The following is a 25,385-nucleotide window of genomic DNA, read 5'->3' as shown; positions in this document are numbered from 1 at the left end:
AGGGAATGTTGTCTTGCTGGCCAGCCCAGCCCCCACTCCTATCCATGCCTGGCTGTTCCTCCTACAGGTGCTGGGACATCAACGCCAACGCGTCTATCTGGTGGGTCATTCGAGGGCCTGTGATCCTCTCCATCCTGGTGAGTGGCCATCCTCCCCTGAGCTGGGGTCAGCAGGAGCAACGGGAACTGGCCTGCAGGGGCAGAGGGTGGGCAGACAGGGCTCGCTCCAGGTGCCAGGAGGTTGGTGAGTGGCGGGTGGGAGGGGGAGGGGTGGGCTGGAGGCAAGAGCTTGCAGACCTCGCTCTTTTCCAGGAGCAGCAGCTGAAGTGTGGTGAGCAGAGCGCCCTGTCCTAAACTGGCTGGCTCCACTGGCCCGAAATTCCACCTACACTGGTTCAGACCTGTGGGTCTTGATCGTTTTCCTAGGCATTCTCTCGTTACCCTGGGACGAGTCGCTGAGCAGGGATCACAGGAGAAGGCTGGGTACAGCTGGGGAAAGCTGAATGAGGCCTGCTCTTGGGACCTGGCAGTGCCCCTGGAGTGGTGGCCTCGGGGCAGAGATGTAGTCCTTGTGCATTACCTGGGAGCTCTTTAAAAATACGGATAGCCAGACATTCGGGCTGTCATTGTTCTGGGGAGGGGCCTGGGCACTGGCCTCATTTTTAAGTGCCCAGACGATTCTGCTCTGCATCAGGGTTGACAGCCCTGCAGCTGAGCCCGTGGGTGTGGGTAAGAATAGCAGGACGGAGGAGGAAGGAACCTGTGTCAGGATGTGCGAGCTGGTGCACACGGGTCTTGAGAAAGATTTCTCTAGACAAAGATTAGGATAGAAAGAAGTTTATTTACTTTTCCTTGGGTGGAAAAGGGCCAACACAGAAGTGAAGGAGGCAGAAAATGTTGGCGGAGAGAACGAGGTATTCAGGCTTTTTATTTAGGGGGTGAAGGTTTATGGCCATAGCCAAATTAACAGGGTACTGCCGCACCCGCTCTGTTCTTTCTTCCTGGCAGCAGGATGATAACAGAAACTGCAGCAGGATGTCAAAGTCTAAGAGTTGGCTTCCCCCTTTCCTTAGAGACAGGATTATTGCGGGAGCTGTGACTCTGCCCTCCAGATATGGCTGAGGCCTGAAGCTTGCACTCTGCTGTTCACTCAGGAACTCTGTAAAAGCAGATTCTCAAAGCAATTTTGAAAGAGAGACATGAACATCTCTTTTCCGTCTGTTCAGCTCTTTTCAGAAATTGTGCAAAACAGAACGTCTATGGGGTGCTTGTTATTGAGAGGACTCATAGGATTGATCTTTAACTGTTACTAGGAAATTATGGGATTAGATATGTGCCTCTTAAATTTTGCAAGGCTGCCCCTTTCAACATGGGGACACACGGGGGTCATCTCATGGGTGGAATCAGCCCCACAGCTGGAACTAAGGTCCACACGGCTCAGAGGGTGCCCAAGGCTGCGGAGCCGGTTGACAGAAAGTGCCCTTAACAGGCTCTCTGGGGTGGGGATGGGGGAGGGCACAGGACAGGGCAGCAGGACCCTCCTCTTCCACTGGTGACTGGGGAGGCCTCTTGGGACTGTTATGAGGAGGGAGCCATTCCATGATGACCTTTTTTTCCCCAAAGTAATGGAATTCACACCAAAACATTGCAAAATACAAAATATATTTTTAAAAAGGGAATAAAATCACTCATCGTTCTACCACTTAGATACACATTATGAGCATGTTGTGCTTTTCCTTCCTATATTGTCTTTGAGCATACATTTCTTTTTTGAAATGCTTAATATAGTTTTGTATTAGGGTTTTTTTTCCATTTAACAATAAATGTGAGCTCTCCCATGTCATTTGAAATTATTTGAGAAACTGATTTGCTGTGGCTGCATAATATTCCTGCAGGAAGCTATTTCCTCATTTAGTTAATTAAGCCAGCCCTGCTGTTATTCTGGGACTTGGACAACCCAGCCTGGGAGAACCCCAGGTGGGGGTCGACCAGCTCCAGTGTCCAGGGCTGGTTTCAGAGGACTGTGGTCTACCTATTCAGGCTTTTTATTTAGGGGGTGAAGTGGTTTTTATATAGTGGTTAAGGATGTTCGGCGGGCACTCCTGATGCAAAATGTCTCCCCACCAACCTGTTGTGGGGCCTGGAATTCCACTATTTAAAAATAGGTTCATTCTTTGGCTCTTAAAGATTTTTTTTCTTTTGCCTTCAAGTGCTCCCTATTAAATGCAACTCCAAAGCAAACTAAATTAAATTAAGTTGTCTTTATGAATAGACACCATGCATGGCCAGCTCAGAACAAGATGCATACAAAAGCTGCTGAGAAGGTTTCCCAAGAAGCACTGCTGGGCCAGGAGTCCTGGACAGCCGCTAGTCCTGTGTCTTTTGGCAAGTGCTCCCAGGCCCCAGGCAACCCAGGAACAATGAGGGCACAGGGTGGGTGATCCCATTGATCCCTGCTTCTGTAAAATGGTCGGTACTGGAGCAGGCAGGTGAGAGGGGAGGAGAGATGCTGCCATGTGGGCCACTTCATAATGTGGCTGGGGTTGGGGGGAGGGGACATCAAAAGAAATAAAAAGACTGCATTCCTGTCCTTAGGAAGTTACAATTGACTTGGTAGATAAGTGGGCACACACATATTTGACAGATGCATGTATTTGGTCCCTTTAAGATATTTTAAAACATTAACTGCCATGTGAGTTATATTTAACTCATGCTAGTTTTGAGCCCGGGGCCTCATGAAGCATATGTAACTCATATGTCTCTTCACCTTGGGAGCCACGAGAACTAGTTTTCAAGTTGCATATAACTCATGCACAGAAAATGATAAAAAATAAATTTTTCATTAAATTAGAAAGGATCATTTTGTTTTTGAAGTTTTTATTCTATTTTCGTAATGAAACACCGTGGCCCCAAGGAAAAAAATATTCTTTCTAGTGCGGCAGTCAACGTGTTAAAGTGCTCTTACACAATAAACGCAATGAATCAGGAAAGGCAGGTAATCAAGGGTGGCTTCCTGGAGCTGGCAATTGAGCTGCAAACTGGTTCCTAGACCAGCAGCGTTAGCATCACTGAGGAGCTTGTTAAAAATGCCAATTCTTGGCCCCCACAACATACTTACTGGGCCATAACCTGCAGGAGCCCAGCAATCTGCACCCTAAACTGCACCCACTGCTGCAAAGCTGATCAGCCCTGGCATTACCTGGGAGCTTGTTAGAAATGCAGACTCTGGCACGGCACAGTGGCTCACGCCTGTAATCCTAGTACTTTGGGAGGCCGAGGTGGGAAGATCTCTTGAGCTCAGAAGTTTGAGACCAGCCTGAGCAAGAGTGAGATGCCCATCTCTACTAAAAATAGAAAAATTAGCCAGCATTGTGGCACGCACCTGTAGTCCCAGCTACTAGGGAGGCTGAGGCAGGAGGCTTGAGCCAGGAGTTTGAGGTTGCTGTGAGCTGTGATGACACCACAACACTCTAGCCGGGGCAACAAGCTAGACCGTATCTCAAAAACAAAACGAAACAAAAAACAAAATCTCAGCCTCTCACACCCACCCTAGACCTGCATCTTAACAAGATCCCCAGGGAATTCTAACACTCTGCAAGTGCGAGTGATCAGCCCTGCAACTGAGCAGACCTGAGAGTGCCCGCAGCCCAGGGATGGGGGGGAGTGTGGGCTCCAGATAGTTTGTTTCACCGGGACTCCAGGGGGGCACAGGTGGGCAGCAGTGATGTGCCATCCTGGCTGTGGTGTCTGCAATGCCTTCTCTGCTCTCAGGTCCGGGGACAGGGCCAGGAGAGATGGCTGGGACGGCAAGACACATTCAGCCCCACCTCTGCCTTGTGTTTTGCAGATTAATTTCGTCCTTTTTATAAACATTCTAAGAATCCTGATGAGAAAACTTAGAACCCAAGAAACAAGAGGAAATGAAGTGAACCATTATAAGTAAGTGGAGCCCAAAGACCTAGGCATGCTGAGGCAACAAGCATTTACTGAGCACCTACTGTTTACTCAACTGGTGCTACCTGTTGGAGATGGAGGAAAAAGAAAAGCCGTGGACCCAGTTCCAAGCAAATGGGGGCAGGTGGGAGGAATGGGTCTGATTGTGAAGCCTCAGACTCTATGTGAGGGGGTGGAATTAAGAACTCCCAGGCAGGAAACCTGGAAGCAGAGATCTTACCGGAGGGGGGCAAGGCTGGGGAACCTGAGGGCAGGCTTCAGGACCCAAATTCAGACGATGTGTAGGTACTATATGTGTATTTTTCGGGGGAGAATGACCTTAGCTTTTTAAGGAGATGTGTGATCCAAAAATATTTAAAACCTTTAAGATGTTAAAGAGAGATGTGCCAGTTTGCTAGGGCTGCCATAACGAAATACTGCAGACTGGGTGGCTTAAACAACAGGCATTTTTCTCACGGTCGTGGAGGCCGGAAGCCCAAGACCGAGGTGTCGACAGGTTTGGTTTCTTCCGAGGCCTCTCTCCTAGGCCTTGCAGATGGCCTTCTTCTGACTGTGTCCTCGTGCGGCCTTTCCTCTGTGTATGGGCCTCCCTGGTGCCTCTCTGTGTGTCCAAATTTCCTCTTCTTATAAGGACACCAGTTGATTAGATTAGAGCTGTCAATGGAAAAGTAGCCGAACTCGGCAATATAATTTAAAGAGGTTTATTCTGAGCCACATTTGAGGACCATGGCCCGGAGCCACGCCCAAGAAGCCTTGAGCAAGTGGACTCATTGTGGTTGGGTTACGGTTTGGTTTTATACATTTCAGAGAGACGGGGTTACGGGTGGAGTCATAAATCAATACATGGAAGGCATACATTGGTTTGGCCCCAAAAGGTGGGCCATCTCAAAGTGGGGGCCTTACCGGTTATAGGTGGGTTTAAAGACTCTTTGACTTGTAGTTGGTTAAAGAAACGAAGCTTTTGTCTAAAGCCTTGGAATGTTTTAAGATAAGGAAGTCAGCTAATCAAAGACAAGCCACCAGACACATTTGTTGTGCAAATTGAGGACCTGCAGGTTTGTCTTGCATAGCCTTAGGCCTGTGAATGAGTCACAAAGGATGTCTGCAAGAAGGGAGGGGGCATGATGAGGCATGTCTGACCTCCCTCCTCCTGGCAAGCAATTCAGTTTTAGGGTATCCCTTTGGCCAGGAGGGGGCAGGGGGGAAGCCTTAAGATTTTATTTTAGTTCACAGAGCCCCCCCTAAAGGCCTCATTTTACTTAGTCACCTCTTTAAAGACCCCACCTCCAAATACAGTCACATTCTGAGATACTGGGGGTTAAGGCTTCAACAGATGAAATTGGGGGGCGGGGCACAATCAGCCCATAACAAATGCTAAAGATGAATGAGTGTCCAGTAGAGGCCTTTCCCACGGCGTTTGAATTCGAGAGCCTGGCAGTGGCCCAGATTACGTGGCCTCAGATTTCCTTCCACGTCTCTGCAGACACAGGCTCCAACGTCGGGTGGAGCTAGGGGTCCGGGATGCAGTTGCCAAATGAAACACAGGATGCCCAGTTACACTTACATTTGGATAAACAACAAATAGTTTTCTCGTACTTATACTCCCCAAAAGTTTCCATTGTTTATCTGAAACTCAAATTTAACTGGGCATCCTATGCTTTTCATTTGCTAAATTTGGCAACCCTAATCTGGGAAAAAAATACAAGACCTTCTCCTTATAGATATCTATTATCTAACAAACAAGAAAGCCGGCTGTGCTCATGCAGTGTTAGACATAGAGCGGCAGTCGTGAGGTACACTTATAAATAAATAAAGTTATTCAGGTGAGTGCTGATTTTTTTTTTTTTTTTTTACTGATAGAGGTATATGATCAGAAAGTTCTGGGATTGGCCGTGAGTTGATAAGTGTTGTGTCCGGGAGATGGGTATGTGAGAGTTAGAAATTTTCCAAAATAAAAAGTTAAAACAGAAACCTGGGAATACTGTTGCCAAGCATCAGCAATCTGCCCAGGCTGGGGAGTGGCAAAGCTGTGTTCCTGTGGGGAGGGGAGGGGGCGGGAGGGCAGCCGAGCAGGAGGCGGCAGTGCAGTCTCTGTCCCCAGGCGGCTGGCCAAGTCCACCCTCCTGCTGATCCCCCTCTTTGGCATCCACTACATCATCTTCGCCTTCTCCCCAGAGGACGCCATGGAGATCCAGCTGTTTTTTGAATTGGCCCTTGGCTCATTCCAGGTAAGCATCAGGGGCTGTGACCGCCAGCTGAAAGGAGGCGTTCTCTCTGTCTGTAGAGAGAAGTAGAAGCCAGGGAGACAGCAAACCAGGTCCTCCTGAAGTCCAGAGGACTTGGGAAGGGGGATGCCTTATTTGGCAGAGACCCAGGGGAAGGAGGGGTAGGACCTGACTGTGCTGTGTGACCCTGAGTGGGACCCATGACCTCATGAGTTGCATGGAGGTGGGAGGTAAAACAGAGACTGCCAGGCACGGTGGTCCTAGGACTCTGCGAGGCCAAGGCGAGAGGATCGCTTGATCTCAGGCGTTCAAGACCAGCCTGAGCAAGAGCAAGACACCATCTTACCAAAAATAGAAAAAAAAAATTAGCCAGGTGTGGTGGCATGAGCCTGTGGTCCCAGCTACTGGGGAGGCTGAGGCAGGAGGATCACTTGAGTCCAGCAGTTTGAGGTTACAGTGAGCTATGATTACGCCACTGTACTCCAGCCTGGGCAACAGAGTGAGACTCTATCTCAAAAAAACAAAACAACTGAGAGATGAGGGAGTGACTCCAGGGAGAACAAAAAGGAAAAGTAACCCCAGTACTCGGTACTACACAGACCTCGACAGTGTATCCATAGTCAGAGTAACGTCCGTTCCGACAGCTGCGTCATCATGAGATCAAGCAGGAAGATGAGGGTGGGGGAGGGTGTTTGAAAGACAACAATATCCTACATCTTCATACTGGGAAGTCCGCAGAAAATGCCCCAAACCAAAAAATCCAGAAGTGGCAACATCAGCATATTGTTTAGAATCAGTTAACAGAGTTTGAAGCAGTAGTAGCCTCTGAGGAACAGGAAATGGGGGCAAGGGTGACAGGAGGCTTCTGGGCTTTGTGACAAGAATCATTTGACTCTTTAAAACCATGTGCATACATAAATTATTAATAATAATTATTAATGACACAAGTTATTAAAACTAAAACATGACTTAAAAAATAAAGAAAGAGAGGTGGAAAATCATCTACCTACTAATGCAACAAGATGTTGTGAGGTTAAAAATAAAAGTAAATGTATTTGCACAGAGGGAGCCTTAACATGAATCCCAAACTTCACAATGTCATTTGTTTATCTACTCAAAGCTATTTTCTTCCAAAAATAATGTGATGTCGCTTTCAGGAAAAACATACAGAAGATAAAAAATAAATAGATGAAGGATCAGTGAAGAAAAAAGAATATAAAGATGGTTGAGGCCGAGTGTGGTGGCTCACACCTGTAACCCTAGCACTTTGGGAGGCCAATGCGGGTGGATTGCTTGAAGCCAGGAGTTCGAGACCAACCTGAGCAATAGCAAGACCCTGGCTCTACAAAAAATAAAAAAATATTACTGGGCATGGTGGTGCATGCCCGTAGCCTCAGCTGCTCAGGAGGCTGAGGCAGGAGGATGACTTGAGCCCAGGAGCTGAAGGCTTCAGTGAGCTATGACGACACTACTACGCTCTAGCCCCAGCAACAGAGTGAGACCCTGTCTCAAAGAAAAAAAAAAGATGATTGAGTTCATCTACACAAACAAATTTGATAAAATCCTATAAAGGTGGGAAAGCTGGGTCATAAGTTTGGTTTGGAGCTTCCCAGTAGCCAAAGCAAAGACAGAAACAATCTGTTTCAAGATTTATGGTATCCATAAGATGAATACAAACTAATGGCCACAAGAAGCCCCATGATTATAGGCTCTAGGGCCTGATAGAAACTTCTTCCCATGGGTTTTCCTAAAGAAGTTAGCCCATCCTCAACAATGTTTCCACAGTAGAATAGTATTGTCCAGCAGAGCCTGCGCTGGGGAGGCCTCAGCCTCAGGATGCTCCCCTCATCCCTGGAGCTCTGTTCAGGGAAGGGTCCTCCTCTTCCAGGTTCCAGGGAGGACGCATGGGAATACATCATTGAGCAGAACCAGGGCTTGCCCTACCCACCTTCAGACCCCACCCCAGGGTGTCCCAGCACCCACTGCCAGCAGCCCAGACCTCCAGAGAACCCAGCCTCTTGCCTAAGCCATGAGTCTTTTCCTCTCAGCCGGACAGCCAGGGAGCTTCCACCACCTCTTGTAACCTCCGGCGAGGCCAGGCTCCCAATGGCCCATTTAGCAGGTGGGGGTTTGAGGTCGAGTCAGGTGAAAGCACTTGACCAGGCTCAGAAAAGGGACCATGCTGAGAGCTTGGAGACCAGGTCTGCCTTGCCATGGATGGGGACTTCCTGTGCCCCAGAGTTGGGGCATGGGTTGGGCTGTGAACCACCTCCCTGGGAAAATCTTTTGTCAAGCAAAAACCAAAAGCATTTTCTTAACGTCCCTGTAGGAAAGTTTCTGAAGAAAAAGTATCTTTAAAATATTATACATACATTTGTACGTATATGTTCTTATGTATATATGACACATATAAATAAAACACACATGTATGCACTTAGTCACACAGGAACATTTCTTTCATATACAGGAGTGAAGAGAACAGGATAATGAAGCCCCTGTACCCTCCCCGCTTCAGCAATGTCCACTCACGGCCTGTCTTGTTTTATCTCTGTCCCTACCCACGTATCACATTGTTTCATCTGTAAACATTTCAGCATGAATTTCTAAACACAGGGACTTAAGGAAGAACACACACAACTACAATACCATTAGCGCTGTCATACTTTTAGTACAGCTGGCTCTGAAGAATTTTAATGACATTAAGAAATTTTCATGGCCAGGCTTGAGGCCAGGAGATTGAAACCAGCCTGGGCAACAGTGAGATCCCCCATCTCCACAAAAAAAATAATAATTAGCTTGGTGTGGTGGTGCTTGCCTGCAGTCCCGGCTACTCGGGGGGCTGAGGCAGGAGGATCACCTGAGTCCAGGAGTTTGAGGCTGCAGTGAACTATGATGATGCCACTACACTCTAGCTGGGGCAACAGTGTGAGACCCTGTCTCTAAAAAAAAAAAAAAAGCTTTTTCAGAGCTGCGCATGGTGGCACCCCTGTGCCTGTAGTCCCAGCTACATGGGAGGCTGAGGCGGGAGGATCGCTGGAGCCCAAGAGTTTAAGACCAGCCTGAGCAACATAGGGAGACCCAGTCTCTACAAAATACATATATATATGTATATTTTCTTCAGTCCTCACTCTTTTTTTTTTTTTGAGACAGAGTCTCACTCTTTTTGCCCAGGCTAGAGTGAGTGCCGTGGCGTCAGCCTAGCTCACAGCAACCTCAAACTCCTGGGCTCAAGCGATCCTCAGCCTCCCGAGTAGCTGGGACTACAGGCATGCGCCACCATGCCCGGCTAAATTTTTGTATATATTTTTTTTAGTTGGCCGATTAATTTCTTTCTAATTTTAGTAGAGGCGGGGTCTCGCTCTTGCTCAGGCTGGTTTCGAACTCCTGAGCTCAAACAATCCGCCCACCTCGGCCTCCCAGAGAGCTAGGATTACAGGCGTGAGCCACCGCGCCCAGCCAGTCCTCACTCTTAATGATCATCGAATAACTAGAATTTAGTAAACTTGCTGGCTTGTGTGAGGCTGGCCCTGTATACACTTGGAGCACAGCTAACTCCCTACTCTGAGCAGTGAAAGTGCACCCTTGGATCCCAGGACAGGTGAGACCTAGGCATGCTGCTGGCTCTGAGCCAAGAACACAGAGCTCCAGTCATGCCAAACCCCTCTGTGACTCAGTTCCCTCACCTGTAAAGTGGGGATCCTCCCACCTCCCTCCAAGGGCTTTGTCGAGGATTAAATGAAGCCCCTGGAACCCAGAATCCCACAATTACTTGGGCCAACCTGTGCTCCCTGTCCAGGTTTGCTTTGTTTCAAAGCCCGCCTTGAAGTCCTTCCCATTCTCTTCTGACAGTGGCTCCCCAGACGGTGGAACCATCTGGGGATCTTTAAAAGCTGCTGATGCTCTCGCCCTCAAACATTCGGATTTGGGGAGTGCGACCTGGGCAAAAGCTCCCAGATGATTTTAACGTGCAACAAAGTTTGGAAACCACTGCCCTGAGTAAGTGTTCCTGCCCCTCGATAGTCCTCCTTGTATGTAGCAATCATTGATGCCTGAGATTCTCAAGCAAACCCTTCTAGTTTCGTCACTAACTCTTGTTAAAATGCCAATATTGGCCAGGCGCGGTGGCTCACGCCTGTAATCCTAGCACTCTGGGAGGCCGAGGCAGGAGGATCCCTCCAGGTCAGGAGTTCGAGACCAGCCTGAACAAGAGCGAGACCCCCTCTCTACTAAAAATAGAAAGAAACTATCTGGACAACTAAAAATATATGTAGAAAAAATTAGCCGGGCATGGTGGCGCATGCCTGTAGTCCCAGCTACTCGGGAGGCTGAAGCAGTAGGATCGCTTGAGCCCAGGAGTTCGAGGTTGCTGTGAGCTAGGCTGACTCCACGGCACTCACTCTAGCCAGGGCAACAGAGTGAGACTATGTCTCAAAAAAAAAAAAAATTGCCAATATCCCCGAGCAGTCGTACATATTGAGCCCACCATAGACTTAATCCACAGGGTTGGTTCATCGCCTATTAGGGTCCTTTCCAATGTGGTAAGTAGCTACGGGCAGGCCTGGGTGGGACTAGGGAGCAGGGGTTGGGCCCCCTAAGGTCAGAGCTGTGGCATTCAGGCCTCTGTGGGGGAACCTGGGGGCAGTCCTGTAAGACAGGGAAGGGTGGCCCAGGGTGCGTCCCTGAGAGCGGTGCGCAGGGAGGACATGCTGCAGAGACACCGCTTCCCGCGGGTTCTGCAGGCCTCTTAGGCTCGAATCAGGCATCCCAGACTGGAGTCCCTCCCCTGCAGAGCTCCAAGCCAGGATCCTGGGGGCACCATCAGAAAGTCAGGGAGCTCCAAATACCAGGGAGGGAGAGTCCTGGTAGGCACAGACTCCACCACGCTAGGGAACATACAGTCCTGGCCATGGAGATGCATCCACCAGTCCATTAAGCAGGGAGGTCAGACCCCACTGCTGGCCGGCTGGGACCTGTATCTTGTTTGTTCTGCCCACATATTAGTTTTTCAATTTGAATTTGTTGTCCATGTTTAAACAGCTTCAGATTTCCAGCTTATCTTGAAAACAAGACCACACTGGGTGGGCCCAGGGTCTCATCCTGGGTGGACCACACCCCTCCCACTGGGGTGGGCATACTTTGGTGCCACCACCCCCTGCTTCCCCAGGGGGCTTACCTTACCAACTCGGGTGAGCTGCCCATCCCCGCCGGCCTGAGGTAGCAGCCCCCAACACCACGTGTGTTCAAGGGCCTATGCTAGACGCCAGGGACAACAGATGAGGGGGAGCCCGTCCTTGGCCCCAAGTTGCTCAGTGTAAGCCCAGTGTGCAGGCGCAGCCAGGGGTGCGGTGGGCGGCCCACAGGAGGTAGCCCAAGCTCCCTTGAGGTAAGAGAGGTAGGGAAGTGAGCTTGGAGCTAGTAATTAAGGACTTGGGGAGGAGGTTGGCCAGCTGTTCAAGCTGGGTGCTGAAGCATCAACACTAATCCCTGCTGCCTCTGCTCCCCTCGCAGGGACTGGTGGTGGCTGTCCTCTACTGCTTCCTCAACGGGGAGGTGAGTGATCTTGGGTTGCTTGGATGCCTGGGGGAGCTTCTAGCCAACTGATGCTGGTTCAGAAGGAGCTACCTGGGAAGGGTAGTGGGGAAGGAGGTGGAATGGGCAGCGGGTGGCCCAGCCTCAAGGCAAGTGCTTGGCTATTCTTGTAGGAGTCTGAGCTCACTTGGTGGGAGTAGCAGAATCACCTGGTAGGCTTGTTAAAACAATTGCTGGGCCCCACTCCCAGTTTCTGATTCAGCAAAAGTGGATTCTGTAGGTCTGGGCTGGGGTCTGAGAAAATGTTTTTTTAACAAGCACTCCGGGTGATTCTTATCCACGGGCAAATTCAGGAAACACCACAAGAAATACAGGCACCCCAGTGAGAACCCAGGCTCTACTGCCCTGCTGCTGGGTTGTCGGGTGATCTCAGTCACTGCCCTTCTCTCGGCCTCAGTCTTCCCATGTGGGAAACAGGCAACTTGGAAGAAATGTCTGCAGCTCAGTCCCCGAGACCACCAATGAGTGTTGATCCCTCAGGAGACTGCGCACCCACTTTGGGGACTCTGGCCTTGCACAGAGCATTTGGGTCAGGACACGAGGCTCCGGGCACACAGAAAAGCTGTGTAGTCAACATTAGTTACAGTCTTGCACACAAGTAAAGCCTTTCTGTGACTGTTGACCCTCTATCTGGTTTGCCACACTTGAATGGGAATGACCTCTGATGTTTCCCAAACATCCGTTATCAAGCCTAGCCTCAAAGGTTGGGCTGTTCCATGTGGGGATTGTGAACAAATTTCCAAGAGCAACTCCCTAGGTCCTAGATAAGTTCTTAGCTTGGGTGCCTTCGTGGGAATAAGTATCCAATTGTCCCAGGTACAGATCTGGATGTACAAGTTCTACAGTTTGTGAAACAAACCACAAGTCCTTTCGTTGGGATACGATGTAATGAGATCCCAGGTGTCAGTGCCTGGGGCGGAGTGTCCCTACTGGACAGAGGGGCTGGAAATGGTCAATCTGAGTGGCCTGCAAGTGAGGGGACAGCAGGACCGCTGCGCAGGAGTGGCAGGGCCTGTGCAGAGGCCCCAGGGGAGTGTGGGGCTCTGGGCACAGGGCTGTCCTTTTCTGGGCTGATGGCTGGTCTCTGGGGCAGGTGCAGCTGGAGGTTCAGAAGAAGTGGCAGCAGTGGCACCTCTATGAGTTCCCGCTGCGCCCCGTGGTCCTCAGCTCTTCCTTCAGCAATGGCACCAAGGCCAGCACCTCGGAGCAGAGCCAGAGCACCTGCAGGGGCAGTGTCATCTGAGAGGCTGGATGGGGCCACCATGGACAGAGGCTAACATGGCTCCTGAGGAGGGCTGGACGCTGATCCGGGACAGCCGGTCTTCCCAGCAGACACCTTGCGCTCTTTCCTGTGGGGGCGACGCCCCTCCCCCAGGCCTTGGATTCCTCAGAACTGAACAGAAGGGACTTGGGGCACCATGGCACAGGCTAGGGCTTGGGACTTGGTCTGTTTGCTCTTCTGGGAAGAGCAGCTCAGGGGTCCTCAAAGGGAACAGGGAAATCAATGGGACCTGGGACGAGGTCTGGTCTGTGTCAGTCCTTTTGCCTGGACACAAGGTGAGGGAGTATGCTCTGGCGCACTCACAACCCTTTTCTGCAGGAGGAGGGGTCCTCCCTGGTCCCCTAGCTGCAGTTTTTTAGGGACAAGCTTAGAAGCTCAGGCAAGGTGAGAAATCAAAGCCCTTGGCCCTAGGCAAATCCTGTCCCTCACTGCAACTCACCTGTACAGTAGCTCTTACCTGAGCTAAATTAATCTGATAAAGTCGCAGTGGAGGTCAGGGCAGCCTGAGGGCCTCCAGCCCCTTTTAGTATCCCTGACAGGGGATGAGGCACACCCCTGTTCTTCCTGGTCTTTCACAGCTATCCTCAGCCTGGGAGGCAGGTGCAGCAGAAAATGGGATGGGATCATATTTTACAGATGAGAAACAGGTCCACCAAGACCCCATACTCACGCACCCAAGCTACTCAGCAAGGAGGTGGAGTTTTGATCTCAAATGCCCATGCTCCCAGGCAGGGAAAGACAGAGGCCCGTCTCCTGTCTCACCAAGCTCTTAGGGACTTTCGTCTCACCCTGCACTCTGGCTCTCAGTTCCTCTGAGTATCTGGACTCCCTGCCCCCAAGTGAGGATGAAAGAGGACTAAATATTTGAACCTTTCTACAAAACAAAACCTCCTAGTGCTCAGGCTGTGGTGTTCTGGAAAGCAGAGACAACTCCCCCAGTGTTGAGGGAAAAGCATCTTGCTTGTGGGTGGGCCAGCTCTAGTCCTGGCTTTGGGTGACCCTGGACAAGTGTGTGTCCCTCTCTGGGCCCTGGCTCCCCACCTCCACACCTCCCCTCCCTCACTCACCCCCTCTGCACCTTAGAGACTGCCCCAGCTTCCCACTTGCCAGGCTAAGGTGGGGCCTGTGGGTTAATGAGCTCTGCTCGCTGCAGAACCGAGCAGTCCACAGACACTCTTCTGGAGTGATCACAACTCTGCCCAGCCTTGGAGTCCACACCTTGCGCCTTGGAGCCACACTGCCTCCCGACTCTGTGCATCTGGAATAACAATCTTTAAAAATCGCAATAGTGGTAGGTACAGGCACCCAGCCCAGCCCAGGAAGGGGACCTGCAATGACAAGGGCAGGGAAGAGACCAAAAACCCCATGCAATGCATGGGAGCTAGAACACAGGGAAAGCCAGAATTTACCCAGTAGGGGAAGGAAAGGGGCCCATGTAGGACAAAATGGGCTGAAGGCAAAGACCTCACTTACTTCTGGGCAGAAAAGGGACTGGAAAGGGAGCAACGTGATGAACAAAAATGCAGAGGTGCTGGCGAGGATGGAAATCTCCACTGGTCCCCGGCCCCCTTCATCTCCACTCATCCCAAGACAGTTGTTAATCATTACCCAGGGCTGGCTGCTCCCTGCACGCCCTGGGAGTCCAGCAGGTCCAGGTACGTGCTCTTTGAAATGTGTTCTAGGGTTGGAAATGGTACCCTGAGGCTGCTGTCTGACCCCTATAAAAGAGGAACACGCACACATGCTGGCCTTGGGGAGGACTGTGTATTCAGAAGTCAGGTGGGCTCCTGGGAGGGCTTGCTCAAGAACTCTTCTCGAAGGAGAAAGGAAACCCACCTTAAGGCAGGATTCTGACAGGCAGAGTCCCCAGCGGGGACAGCCAGCTGCTAGAAGCTAGGGTTATCCACGGGTTGTGAGGTTCCCACAAAGGGCAGGGGTCAAACCAAGTCAAATGGTTTGAAAACTGCTACGTACAATACATTCTGAGGGAATCTTGAACTCTGCCTCCTTGACATGGCGAAAGCCAAAGCCAGGGACATATGCATGAAGACCTTTTCGGCTGGTGGAAGAAAGTCCTAGGCACTGATTGGACCCTTAGCTGCAAGAATGACCCATTCTTAGCCAGCCTGGGCACCCCCGGGATCCCACAGCCCATATCCCAGCATCGATAAAACAGGCGTGAACCGGGCTTGGCTGTGCAGCGAGCCCAGGCACCAGTTACTCAAGCTGCTTCCAAATCTATTCCAGTCCAGGGAGGAAAACTCAAGAAAAGTTTTAACATGTTTCTCTTCTTCTATAATCAATACCCTAATAACTTGGTAAGGCTGTGCAGCTGGTGGCACTGACGCACCCTCCTGGCCTCCAGCCCTGCAGACCAGCTGCAGAGGCCCTGGGGCCACTTCTGGCCGACCACCCAAAGGTTATTGGCTAAGAGGCTGCAGTTTCAAGGTCATTGTCCCACCCCAGCCCACCAGAGGCCACATGTTGGAAAAGTCCCATCCTGACCACACTTTCTTACAGAACCTGATGTCCCTGGGTGGGGGGGGGCCCTAAAATTTCCTTGGTTGTTGCCAGGGACGGGTGATGGTGTTGACGTGAAGGCCACTGATGGCATTCAGGAAGAGGAGAAAGGAGGCAGTGAATTCGCACCAGAACATCAGGGTGAAGCCGATGAGCGTGACCTGGTTCCTGAGCAGGATCACAAAACTCAGGAGCCCCCCGCAGGAGAGGACGAAAGAGACCAGGAGGAGGACGGAGCCCATGGCCCACTTGCGCCGTGAGTGGACGTCATCATACACCTGGGACACCATGAGGAGCTCCAGGCCAAAAATGGCAGCCACCACGGCCAAGGCGCCCACGGTGCGGGCCAGGCCCATGCCCACGGCCAGCCCGGGCACGTGGGCCTGACCCAGGTCTCTGAGGCAGCGCGGCTCGCTCTGGTTGGTGGCAGTGCAGTAGTGCCACAGCCCGAAGAGGCGGTCCCCGGCCAGGAGCCAGCGCCCATCACAGATGGAGACGGAGGACAGGACCACGGCCAGGGAGGCACACGTGATGATAAGGGTCCGGATGAAGGATTCAAAGAAGGACCGGTGGGGCCTCCTTTGGCCCAACAGCCTCTGGGCCTGGAAGACACCACAGGAAGCACCGTGTCAGTGAGGGCCCTCCAGCCCCTCCAGGAAGACCCCCGAACAGGTCTTCCAGCTCTCACAGCCTCAGTTTCTCTCAGGTCTCGCGTGAAGCCTGGACGCCCCCTTTCCTCGTGGCTTCCGCAGCACAGATCCACCTTCTCTGGGGAACCCTTCCCCACTCCACCTGTCCTTTGTCCTCCAGCCTGGACTGCAAGCGTTTACAGCCCAGGATTCACCAGGCACGAAGAGTTCCCTGACCTTTCTTCCTTTCACGGTCTTTATAGTGGGTGAGAAATCCAATGGACTGGCAAATCCTGGTCGGTTCCGAATTCAGAAAACCTGCCTTGCCTGGCTGCAGCGACCCTGAACATGCAGCCGGCCTAGGTTTCTTTGCGTGTCAAACAAGAATCCTGCCTGGCAGGGCTGGAGGGTGTACCAAGCGTATCAATACAAGGTCCCCGCCACCTCCCCAGGACACGGCCATTCCGTCCTGACCTCCACTCACCTGATCCCACACCCCCCGTCAGTGCAGGACTCCATGTTACTGCCTCCTTTCCGTCCGTCCTCAAAGTGATGTTTGCACCTTGCCCTGCGGACTCGCACAGGCTGCACGCCTCCCACAGGCTGCACGCCTCCCAGAGCTTGCCAACCAAACTGTTCTGGCAGCTTCTAGGTGTGGGGAAGCCACTGCGGCTCTCCTCAGCCTCTGGTGCAGCCATGGAACGGGGCACCCCCACCTCGGTCTCCCGGCAAGCCAGGCTAGGTGTCCAGTGAGACGTCTCTTATCTCCCAGTCCTGGGACACCACCTGGGCACCGATCCCAACCCCTGACCCAGAAAGCAAAAGAAAGAAATACTTCAAAGAGTCAAACTCCTTACACAGCCCGTAAGCCTGCACGATCCAACTTCAGCTCCCAGCAAACTCCCCTGGGCACGCTTGGGCATGGCAGCCCTCTTCCCATGCCTAGAACTTTCTTCCCTCAGACCTACTGGCCCCTTGGCCTGAAAAGGCTCTTCTGCAGCTTCCTCTGCCCCTCCAGGACGACTCCTCTTCTCTACTCTTCACGTCTCAGCTTAAAGTCCCCTCTGCAGCGAGGTCTTTCCTGCCCACCCGACCCAAAGCAAGTCCCTCCTGGTATTCTGCGTCGGGCACCTGTTCGTTCCCTTCACCATTCTGACCACAGTCTGCAGTTACAGACGCCGTCTGTCTCACGCAGATACTACCTTCTCCGAGAGGGCAGGGCCCCTGTGTTTCGTCACCACTGCATCCCCAGTACCCGGCAGTGTCTGACCTGGGCATTCAGTGGGTGCTTGAGGACGAGCTGTGGAATAAACGAGGGGTGAAGTTCACAACCACTGTCGTTTCCACCTGAAGCTCCCTTCAATCCCCGTCTCCTGCCCAGTCATAAATTAAATCGTCCTCTTTACAGTGTGTATAGAAGCAGCCAGGCTGCATCCCAGTTTGGGAGGTAAGCAAAGCAGACAGTCACTGCTAAGAAACCAGAGAATGGAGAAATGAGGACCTTGGAGGGTGCACCCCAAGCCACGTGCCAATGGAGTCTTCCAGAGGCAAGTCTGGGCCACGTGTCTCCCTGAGGGACATAGAGGAAAGCCTTGCTCCTGGGAGACTCCTGTGGCCAGGGCCCAGCAAGCCTGTCTGCAAACATGCCGCAGATGCAGGCGCTACTGCTGATTCCAACCCCAGGGATACAGGAATAAGGATGTAGTTTGCTTTCAGCACCTCTAAGTAGGATTGTTTTTTATTCTCAAACCTGTGAGGTTGGTAGAGTAGGAAGCTCTGTTGGGGGCACATAAAGAGGGAAACTATGCCAAAGGCAGGTGACTTGCCCAAGCTCATTCACCTAAATCACAACAACGCTTGTTATAGCTGCCCAGACAATGGTGTAATGTGCAGGAGGTGGGAGCCATTCAGCTAGTACATATTGGCTCTCAAACTGCGTCCTCTGGCTTCCAGGAGGGGTTGTAGGCACTGAAGCACAGGTGCTTGGGGAAGCTGAGCAGGCTGGCTCTGGGTCCCCTTCCTCACTTCAACCACCACAGATCCCTGCAACCTGCTCAAGACACTAGGGGTCCAAGAGTCTGTATCTCTTTTTATTACCAAAAAAAAAAAAAAAGGATCTATTGGTAAGAAACAAATCAAAAAAACCTTTGAAAACCTCTGTGTCTACTCTATGAACCATTAGAGGTGTTTGTCCTTGGGTAGTTTCTTAAACTCTTTGCCCCCTGTTTTCTAATCTGTAGCATGAAGTTGGTGACACCTGCAGGAAAGCAGGAGCTGGGAAAACACCTGACAAGGTTACAACGTCCCTAGAGATTGACATGGTCCTAGGAGGGGAGAGCCCCAGATGCAGAGAACAAGTCACAGGACCACAGCACCCAGAAACCTTTTAACTCTAGACACCAGCCTGTCTGGGAAAGAGGCACATACTGTCCCTTCCTCAGCCCCACCTGTCCTGGGCACAGACTGGACTTTAATCTCCAGGCCCTCAGACATCATGTTGGGATCAGAAAGCAAGGACAGCTGACCTCGTTTCATCTCCTTCCCCTCCCGTTCCAAAGCAGGGCTTCATTCAAACTCTCTGGCCACCAGTAAACTCCCAAGGATTAGATGAGATCATGTATACAAAGATGCGTGTGGGCAGCTATAAATCATATTAATAACACTAATAACACTCATTGGAACCTTCATTCCTAACCACTGGGCACCGCACCCCTTGTTGTGGGCATCTCTGCCAGCAGCTTTCAGTAATTCAGGGCTTGGAATGAGCTGCTGGAGGGCAGGTGGGCAGTGGAAAAGAGGGGAAGAGGGCAGTCCTGCCCCTATCCTGCCAGCCCCCAGCTGGGTGACTTTGGGCAATCACTTAAATCTCTCTGGGCCTTGACTTCCTCTGCTAAAAATAAAATAAAAAATGCAAGTGATTCCCTTTTTCTTCTGCAACCTTCAATGATTTCCAGTGACCTGTAGAACAAGGTTGCTCGACACTTTTGGGCTACTGAGTCCAATGCCATGGTCTTGTCCTCCTCTGTAACCCAGGCCCTCACCTGCTCCCCTCAACCAATAGCACCCTAAGTAGACACCCTGGGCTCCTTCCTACTCGTTCCCGGCATCTGCCACACGTTTCCCATATTGGCTCCCCTCACCACCCACTCTGCCCAGGCCCAGGTGAGGCCATCGCCACCACCATCATCAACATCCTGAGATTTCTCCAGCAGCCTCCTAGTGAGTAGGCCTGCCTCGGTTCCTTCAGCCTGGCCCATCCCTCTCTGCGTGACCCAGCTCTCGCTTCGTGCCTGTGTTTGACCTCTGGCAAGTTACCTAGTCTTGGGGGTGAAGAGTTATCCCCCTAAAGTGCTTAGAACAGTCCCTGGCACGACCTCCCTCCCCGGAGCCTGTGGCCTCCCCTAGCCCAGAGTTCTCACCTTGCTACCAGTCCTCCTCCTCCTCCTCCTCCACCTCCCCTGCTGAAGTTAATCCTGCCGACAACTAAAGCACTTTTTACTTATGCACTCACTCCCCATTCCCAGTTTCCAAGTCTCTCTCTGCAAATGGACTGTAAGCTCCTCGAGGGGAGAGACCACACCTGGTCCCACCCTTCTGACGGGCTGTCCCAGGGGGCTGCCAGGTCACATTCAAGACAAGCCCCAGAACAAAGAGGAGGAGCTCCCAGCCTCCCACTCCCTGCCCCACCCGATGGGAGAGGTCCTGGCTAAAAGAGGTTTGGGGGCGGGCCTGCGGGTGGGATTTCTCCCTTTACCAATGGCCGAAGGGGGTCAGGGGGACTTGGAGCCAGGAAGGCCAGGGTTTGAATGATTCTTTGACTTGGCCGCCCGGTTACTTAGCAGTGGCCTGCGGGTAGGTTACTTCTGAGTCTCAGCCACCTCATCCATGAAATGGGCGAAACAGGAGGTCGGAGGCACCGGGAATGCCGAGCAGTTGTAGGGGTCCCCCGGCCTCTGTCATCAGTCCGGAGGTTGGACCGGAGGCGGCGAGCTGGTGGGTGCCTGCGCCGAAAGGAAGCTCGCGGCCGACACCGGGCAGCGGCACCGCCACCCACTGGCTTCCCTTCGGAGAGCGGCGGGCCGCAGGGGCGGGGTAGGAACGTGCAGGTTCTGAGCCAACATAAACACCTGGCACCATGCTTAGGAGAAACCAGATCTTCGGGATACCGGCCCTCGCGTCGCCAGCTTTTGCTCTGAGGTGTCCCGCGCCCCGGCGAGTCCGCCCCACGCCCAGCACCCCAAACGCAGCCCCGCTCCCAGAAAGTTCTAGCTTCCCAAGAGACGCAGCCCCTGTTACATAAGCCTCACTTTGCAAGTCGATTCTGCCCGCCCGACACCCCAGACGCGCCTCGTTTCTTACAAAGGAGGCACCCCTACGGGGAACCGAACCCATGGGTCGCTGGGGACCCCAAAGAGAAGCGGAAAAATCCTTCCCAGGGAACTCTGGGAGCCAAGGGCGCAGGGGGCGTCCGCGCCGCAGGAACAGCGTTGGGGGGCGGGCGCCCCAAGTCACTTCCCGGGCGGCAGTTTCGCTGGGGACCCTGCAGGTTTGCTACGGGGGCGCTCGCACCCCGAGTCCGGGGCTGGAGCTCGCCGTGGTGCGACCCTCCCTCCTCTCCCCTGCGGTGGGGCAGCGCCCCGGGCTACCTGCACGGCGATGGCAGTCATGCTGCGCTGGGGCTCGCCGCGCTGCCGCCTCGCTCCCTCCCGCCGCTCGGCAGCAGCCCGGCCGCCGACGCCCGACGTCTCCCCGGGGGCGGAGCGGGCGGCGGGGGCCGGGCGGGGGCCGGCACCGCCGGGCAATTAACCCGGGCGGGCTCGGGTGGCCCCGCCGCCCTCCGCAGCTCGGGTAACGCTGAGTCAGCGAGAGCGGCCGGGAGCCGAGGGGAGGACCCGGCACGCGGGGGGAGGGATCCCGGGTCCGAGGGAGGAGAGCCGGGAGTCGCTGCTTGGCGCCTGAACTTCCGAGGGCCGCTTCGCCTGGGGCGCAGATTCCTCGAGGCCCGGGACGGGACGGAGGGGCCGGAGGATTCGATTCCGGTCCCAGCTTGCAGAGTAGAGGCTCTGGGGGAGGCGGCGGGGTCCGGAGGGAGGAGGCCTGCGCTCGGGCACTGCTACCTTCGCCACCCGCTGTGTGATCTTGGACTGCTTATTTACCGTCTCTGCGCCTCGGTTCCTGAGATAATATATACGAAAGGTCGGCCTCTTGCGGGGGCCCCTGGTAAGCATGAACGGAGTGGAACCTTTGGGGATAATCCTACTTACGTCCCTAAAAACCGGCTTTCCTTCTGGTCGCCTCAGGAACTACCAAAAAGGCAAAAATGCCAAAAAAGTGTAATTGTTCTTTCTCCGTTTTGATGGGACCGGAGTTCTTAAGGAGGCAGCACATAAAGGTCCCCGCCCCAAAAAGGGTAGAGGTGGGAGGAGGGACCGGGAGCAGCAAATTCCTACTAAACACGCCCCTTCCCCCTTCCTCAATTGTGGGGAAGTGTACGGCGGTGGAGGGAGGGTTCCTGCTAAGGGAAAGCAAGATCCCTAACTAAATGGGGTAAATTATGTGGCTCATTGAGGCAGGCAGGCAGCTCCCCTGTGACTTCACCCGAAAACATTCAAAGCAACTGCGCTTACCTCTGTTTTCCTGCTAGAGCCCTGTGACAATTGTCTATGCATCTCCCACTTCGATGTTCACTGGATTCCATCCCTGCCTAGAAGACCCTGTAAAACCCTTAAACCCAGTCCTGGGGCTTGACAAATGGAGAAGCGGGGGCCCAGGTACAGGAGGGCTTTGCCCACAGCTCCCCACGTTCAGAGTTCACTGGACAACCAGGACTCCACTTATCTGGTAGTCCCAGTCTGGGTCTGAGTTCTTGTCACCATTCTACATCAGAATCGCCTGAAGGGTTTGTTAGAACAGAGGTTGCTGAGCCCCACCCTAGAGTGTCTGACTGAGTAGGTCTGGGGTGAGGGCGAGGCCCCAGCTGATGTTGCTGCTGCGGTCTGGGGCCAGCTTTGAGAACGGCTGAGCTCAGGCAAAGGGCAGCTGGCCAGGCCCCGCCAGCTTAGCCCGCTCTGCTCTCCCGCCTGCCCTCCACAGCCCCCACCTGCCTCCGCCCCCATCAAGGGTTTCAGAAACCAGGCGCTCCTCCACTGCTCTGGAGGAGGGGCTCAGGTGGGAAAGAAGGACTTGGCCCTGTTGGGGGTCCCTTACACTAAGCCCTGGACCACTCTGTGGGAGGGACGTTCTGAGTGGCAGCATTTCACCTGACCAGGAGGGCAGTGCCTGGGATTAAAATGAGAAGGAACTGCCAGGTTGGGTAATCTGCACCCACCATTTGCCTTTTAAGATTTCGTGTATGTGGTCAGGCATGTTTGGGGATACGTTGCCTGTTATGCTTTGTTGGTAAGAATAGAAAAGTCTTGAATCAGTAGAATTTAGAGCAACCTGTCTTGTCAGCAAGACAGCTGGAGAAGCAGAAATGACTTAGGAATAATAAAGAGGAAGTGACTTTCTAGTTCTGATCATCTTATGCTCATAAGAAGACAAGGGACATGGGCCAGAGTCAGGGTGGAATTTGAGCTAAGAGTCTAAGATCTCAGACCCTCCATCTTGGGGGGTTGGGGTGGAACAGGAAGTGGCAGCATCCCCTCCCCTAGTGTACCCCCAACCCCTGGTGAGAAAGGCAAATGAAGGCCAAGGGAGAATGTCCTAGAGGCAGGGAGTTTTAGTGTGACGTGGTCTTGGCAGAGTGGGGGTTGCATGACAGATAGGACCCCAGATGTTAAAACCAGAAACAGTGTGGGTATGGGTGATGGGCTCTGGGACAGCGTAGAACCTCCTATTCCTCGACTGTTTCTACCTTTTCTCCAAACTGTGACAGATTCAACCCCTGTCCCTCCAGGACCCCAACTCCTAAGCCTGGCTAGGGTTAGGGAAAGAGGAATGGCATAAAGAAAGGGAGGAAGTGGCCCACACCCCACCCCTATGACCACTCTTGTCTGATGAGGAAGACTCAGGCACATTTCTGAGAGAATTCCAGGTCTAATGGTAGGGACACAGGTACTGATCAGTGAAATCAATAAGCACTAGATCTAATGGCCAGTCAACAAGCACTCTCTCACCTCTTGGGCCTTTGTACTTGCTGCGTCCTCTGCCTGAAATGTTCTTCAAGATATTCCCATCTAAGGAAGCCAGTGCAGTGGCTCACGCCTGTAATCCCAGCTACTTCAGAGGCTGAGGCAGGAGGATTACTTGAGCTCAGGAATTCAAGACCAGCCTGGGCAACATAGCAAGACCCTGTCTCTTAAGAAAAAAAAAGGTATTCCCATCTAAGACTCACCACCTCACTTCCTGGAAGTCTGGGCTCAGATGTCACCTTATCAAAGAAGCCTACCATGACCCCCACATCTAACCCCCACATCTAAAACAGTCCCCCATTTTCTTTTCCCTTCTGCCCACACACATATATTTATTTGTCCCCTCTCTATGGTTTGAGCCCCAAAAAGCCTAGGACATTGCTGTGTTCACTGGTATATCCCTGGTGCCTAGGACAGAGCCAGGCATTTAGTAGGTTCTCAATAAATATCCATTGAATAAATGAATGAAATGATTGAATAGCTACTGTGTACTCAACACTGTCCTGGCCAATGAGGAGCAAAGAAGAAAAAGACAAGTCACTGTCAGTGGTAAAGTACTTGGGTTTTAGGGTCAAAAACTGCTTCTCCATCATTTCTGCTCGCTTCCTGGCCTCGTCGGGTCAGGCCCCACACCCTCCATCTCTTTTCCCTACATCTCACATCCACTCCATCCCCTCCCCTCTGCCCCTCAGCTGCCAGCTTCGGCCCAGTCCAGGCCCCTCATCTCTAGCCTGGATGCCTGGGGAACAGCTTCTACTCCCACCTCCTCTGGCCCCTCAAGCATCTTCCCATCTCCTCTTTCTCAAGGTGCCTGAGGCTGGAGCACTCTGGCCTGCCCTCCCTTCCCTCCACCCCATCTCCTGCAGCTCAGCTCCTCTCCCCTGGGAACAGCTACCCTGTCTCAGGGCTCCCTGTTCTCTCTGGCAGGCCTTCCCCTGGGGTCTGAGGGCCTCTTTGGGGGCCTCTCTTGACCTTCCCAGCCAGGGTAGCTCCCTCCCCCACTTGCTACTCTATTACCTTTGCGTGTGCTTGATCACTAGCTGAACTCTTCTATTTTCCTGGATTGTCTCTTTCCCTCTCTAAAATATTGTAAGCTCCCTGAGAGCTGGGACTTTGTCCCTCTTTCACGCTCTGTGCCAGTCCCAGAGTGGGCCTAGTGGTAAAGTTTGCCAACAGACCAGACTGCAAATGCGGCTGGGCAAGCACTTCCCCTCTCTGCGCCTCAGTTTTCTTTCCAACGGGGAAACCTCTCCCTGCTGACGTTGGGAGGATCCATGCGGCAGTGTGTGTGCAGTGCCCAGAAGGCTGCCCTGTCCAGCGCCCTGAAGTCGTGGTAACTCATGATCTTGGCCAGGGAACCTTAGATCCCAGAAGCAACTCCATCTGTGCAAAGCTTTTGTCTGGGGAGGGGGGTCCGGGCATTGGAAGTCTCGCCTTTGAGGAGTTGGAGGTAGGAGGGGGCCAAGGGCTCCTGGTCTTGGGGGTGAGGCAGGGCAGATGTGCTCCAGAGGCCCCGAGGTAATAGCAGCTGCTAGGAGCAGCCCCTAGGTTCGCCGGGCAGTTGTAACGCTGAGTGGTGCTGGGATGACTAACCCTCCTGCCACCGGTGCCTTGCGCTTCTGACTTTTCGAGTTCCCGCCTTGTCTGTGGCCTTGGAGAGAGCAGGGCACCAGCCCCATGGCCTCCCCGACCCCCACCACCTGCCTTCACCCACTAGGTCTCCTCTCCTCCCTCCCAGCCCCCTCCCTGCGATTCAAGCCCTACAGGCTGGTTCCTTTCCCTCCACGCCCGCTTCCCCATGCCCTTTGCCTTCTCTGCCTCAGCCCCAGCCCTGCATTCTGACCTCCTCCTTGAGCCTGATTGCAACACAGACCTTGTTTACCGCATTCTAGCACAGCTGGGGCCAAGGAGCTTCCCTGCTCTGCCTGGCTTTCCTCCTTGCCTTGTCTCCTGGGTGTGGTGGGGCCACAGGTGTGATGCTTACCCTGTGTGTGAAGAACGGGCCTGTGTCAGCCAGCCGCCCATCCACCACGATACCCAGCCCTGATGATGGG

The 25,385-nt window shown here is 53.0% G+C and overlaps 2 protein-coding genes across 2 annotated transcripts in view; one reads left to right on the top strand and one right to left on the bottom strand.

The window, feature by feature from the left end:
- The window catches only part of SCTR (secretin receptor), a 73,878-nt gene extending 60,590 nt beyond the window's left edge, over positions 1–13,288 (top strand). The window contains exons 9-13 of the mRNA XM_012644666.1: positions 68–137; positions 3,847–3,938; positions 6,055–6,181; positions 11,687–11,728; positions 12,861–13,288. Coding sequence (XP_012500120.1) covers positions 68–137; positions 3,847–3,938; positions 6,055–6,181; positions 11,687–11,728; positions 12,861–13,010 — 481 coding nt within the window. The 3' untranslated portion in view covers positions 13,011–13,288. The remainder of the gene's footprint in view (positions 1–67; positions 138–3,846; positions 3,939–6,054; positions 6,182–11,686; positions 11,729–12,860) is intronic.
- Positions 13,289–15,319: 2,031 nt separating this feature from the next.
- Positions 15,320–16,165, bottom strand: TMEM37 (transmembrane protein 37). The gene has a single exon (XM_012644669.1). It carries the CDS (start codon positions 15,923–15,925, stop codon positions 15,599–15,601), a length of 327 nt encoding a protein of 108 aa, XP_012500123.1. The 5' UTR covers positions 15,926–16,165; the 3' UTR covers positions 15,320–15,598.
- Positions 16,166–25,385: the final 9,220 nt, after the last annotated feature.

Source organism: Propithecus coquereli, unplaced genomic scaffold (genome assembly GCF_000956105.1).
Source record: "Propithecus coquereli isolate 6110/MARCELLA unplaced genomic scaffold, Pcoq_1.0 Scaffold217, whole genome shotgun sequence".
Classification (NCBI taxonomy): domain Eukaryota; kingdom Metazoa; phylum Chordata; class Mammalia; order Primates; family Indriidae; genus Propithecus; species Propithecus coquereli.
Note: the sequence above shows the minus strand (reverse complement) of the source record. Positions and strands in the feature narration are given on the sequence as shown.

What these genes read in the sequence shown, in the direction of transcription:
- TMEM37 (XM_012644669.1), bottom strand. Translation starts at nt 15,925, where the DNA reads ATGGGCCTGGCCCGCACCGTGGGCGCCTTGGCCGTGGTGGCTGCCATT.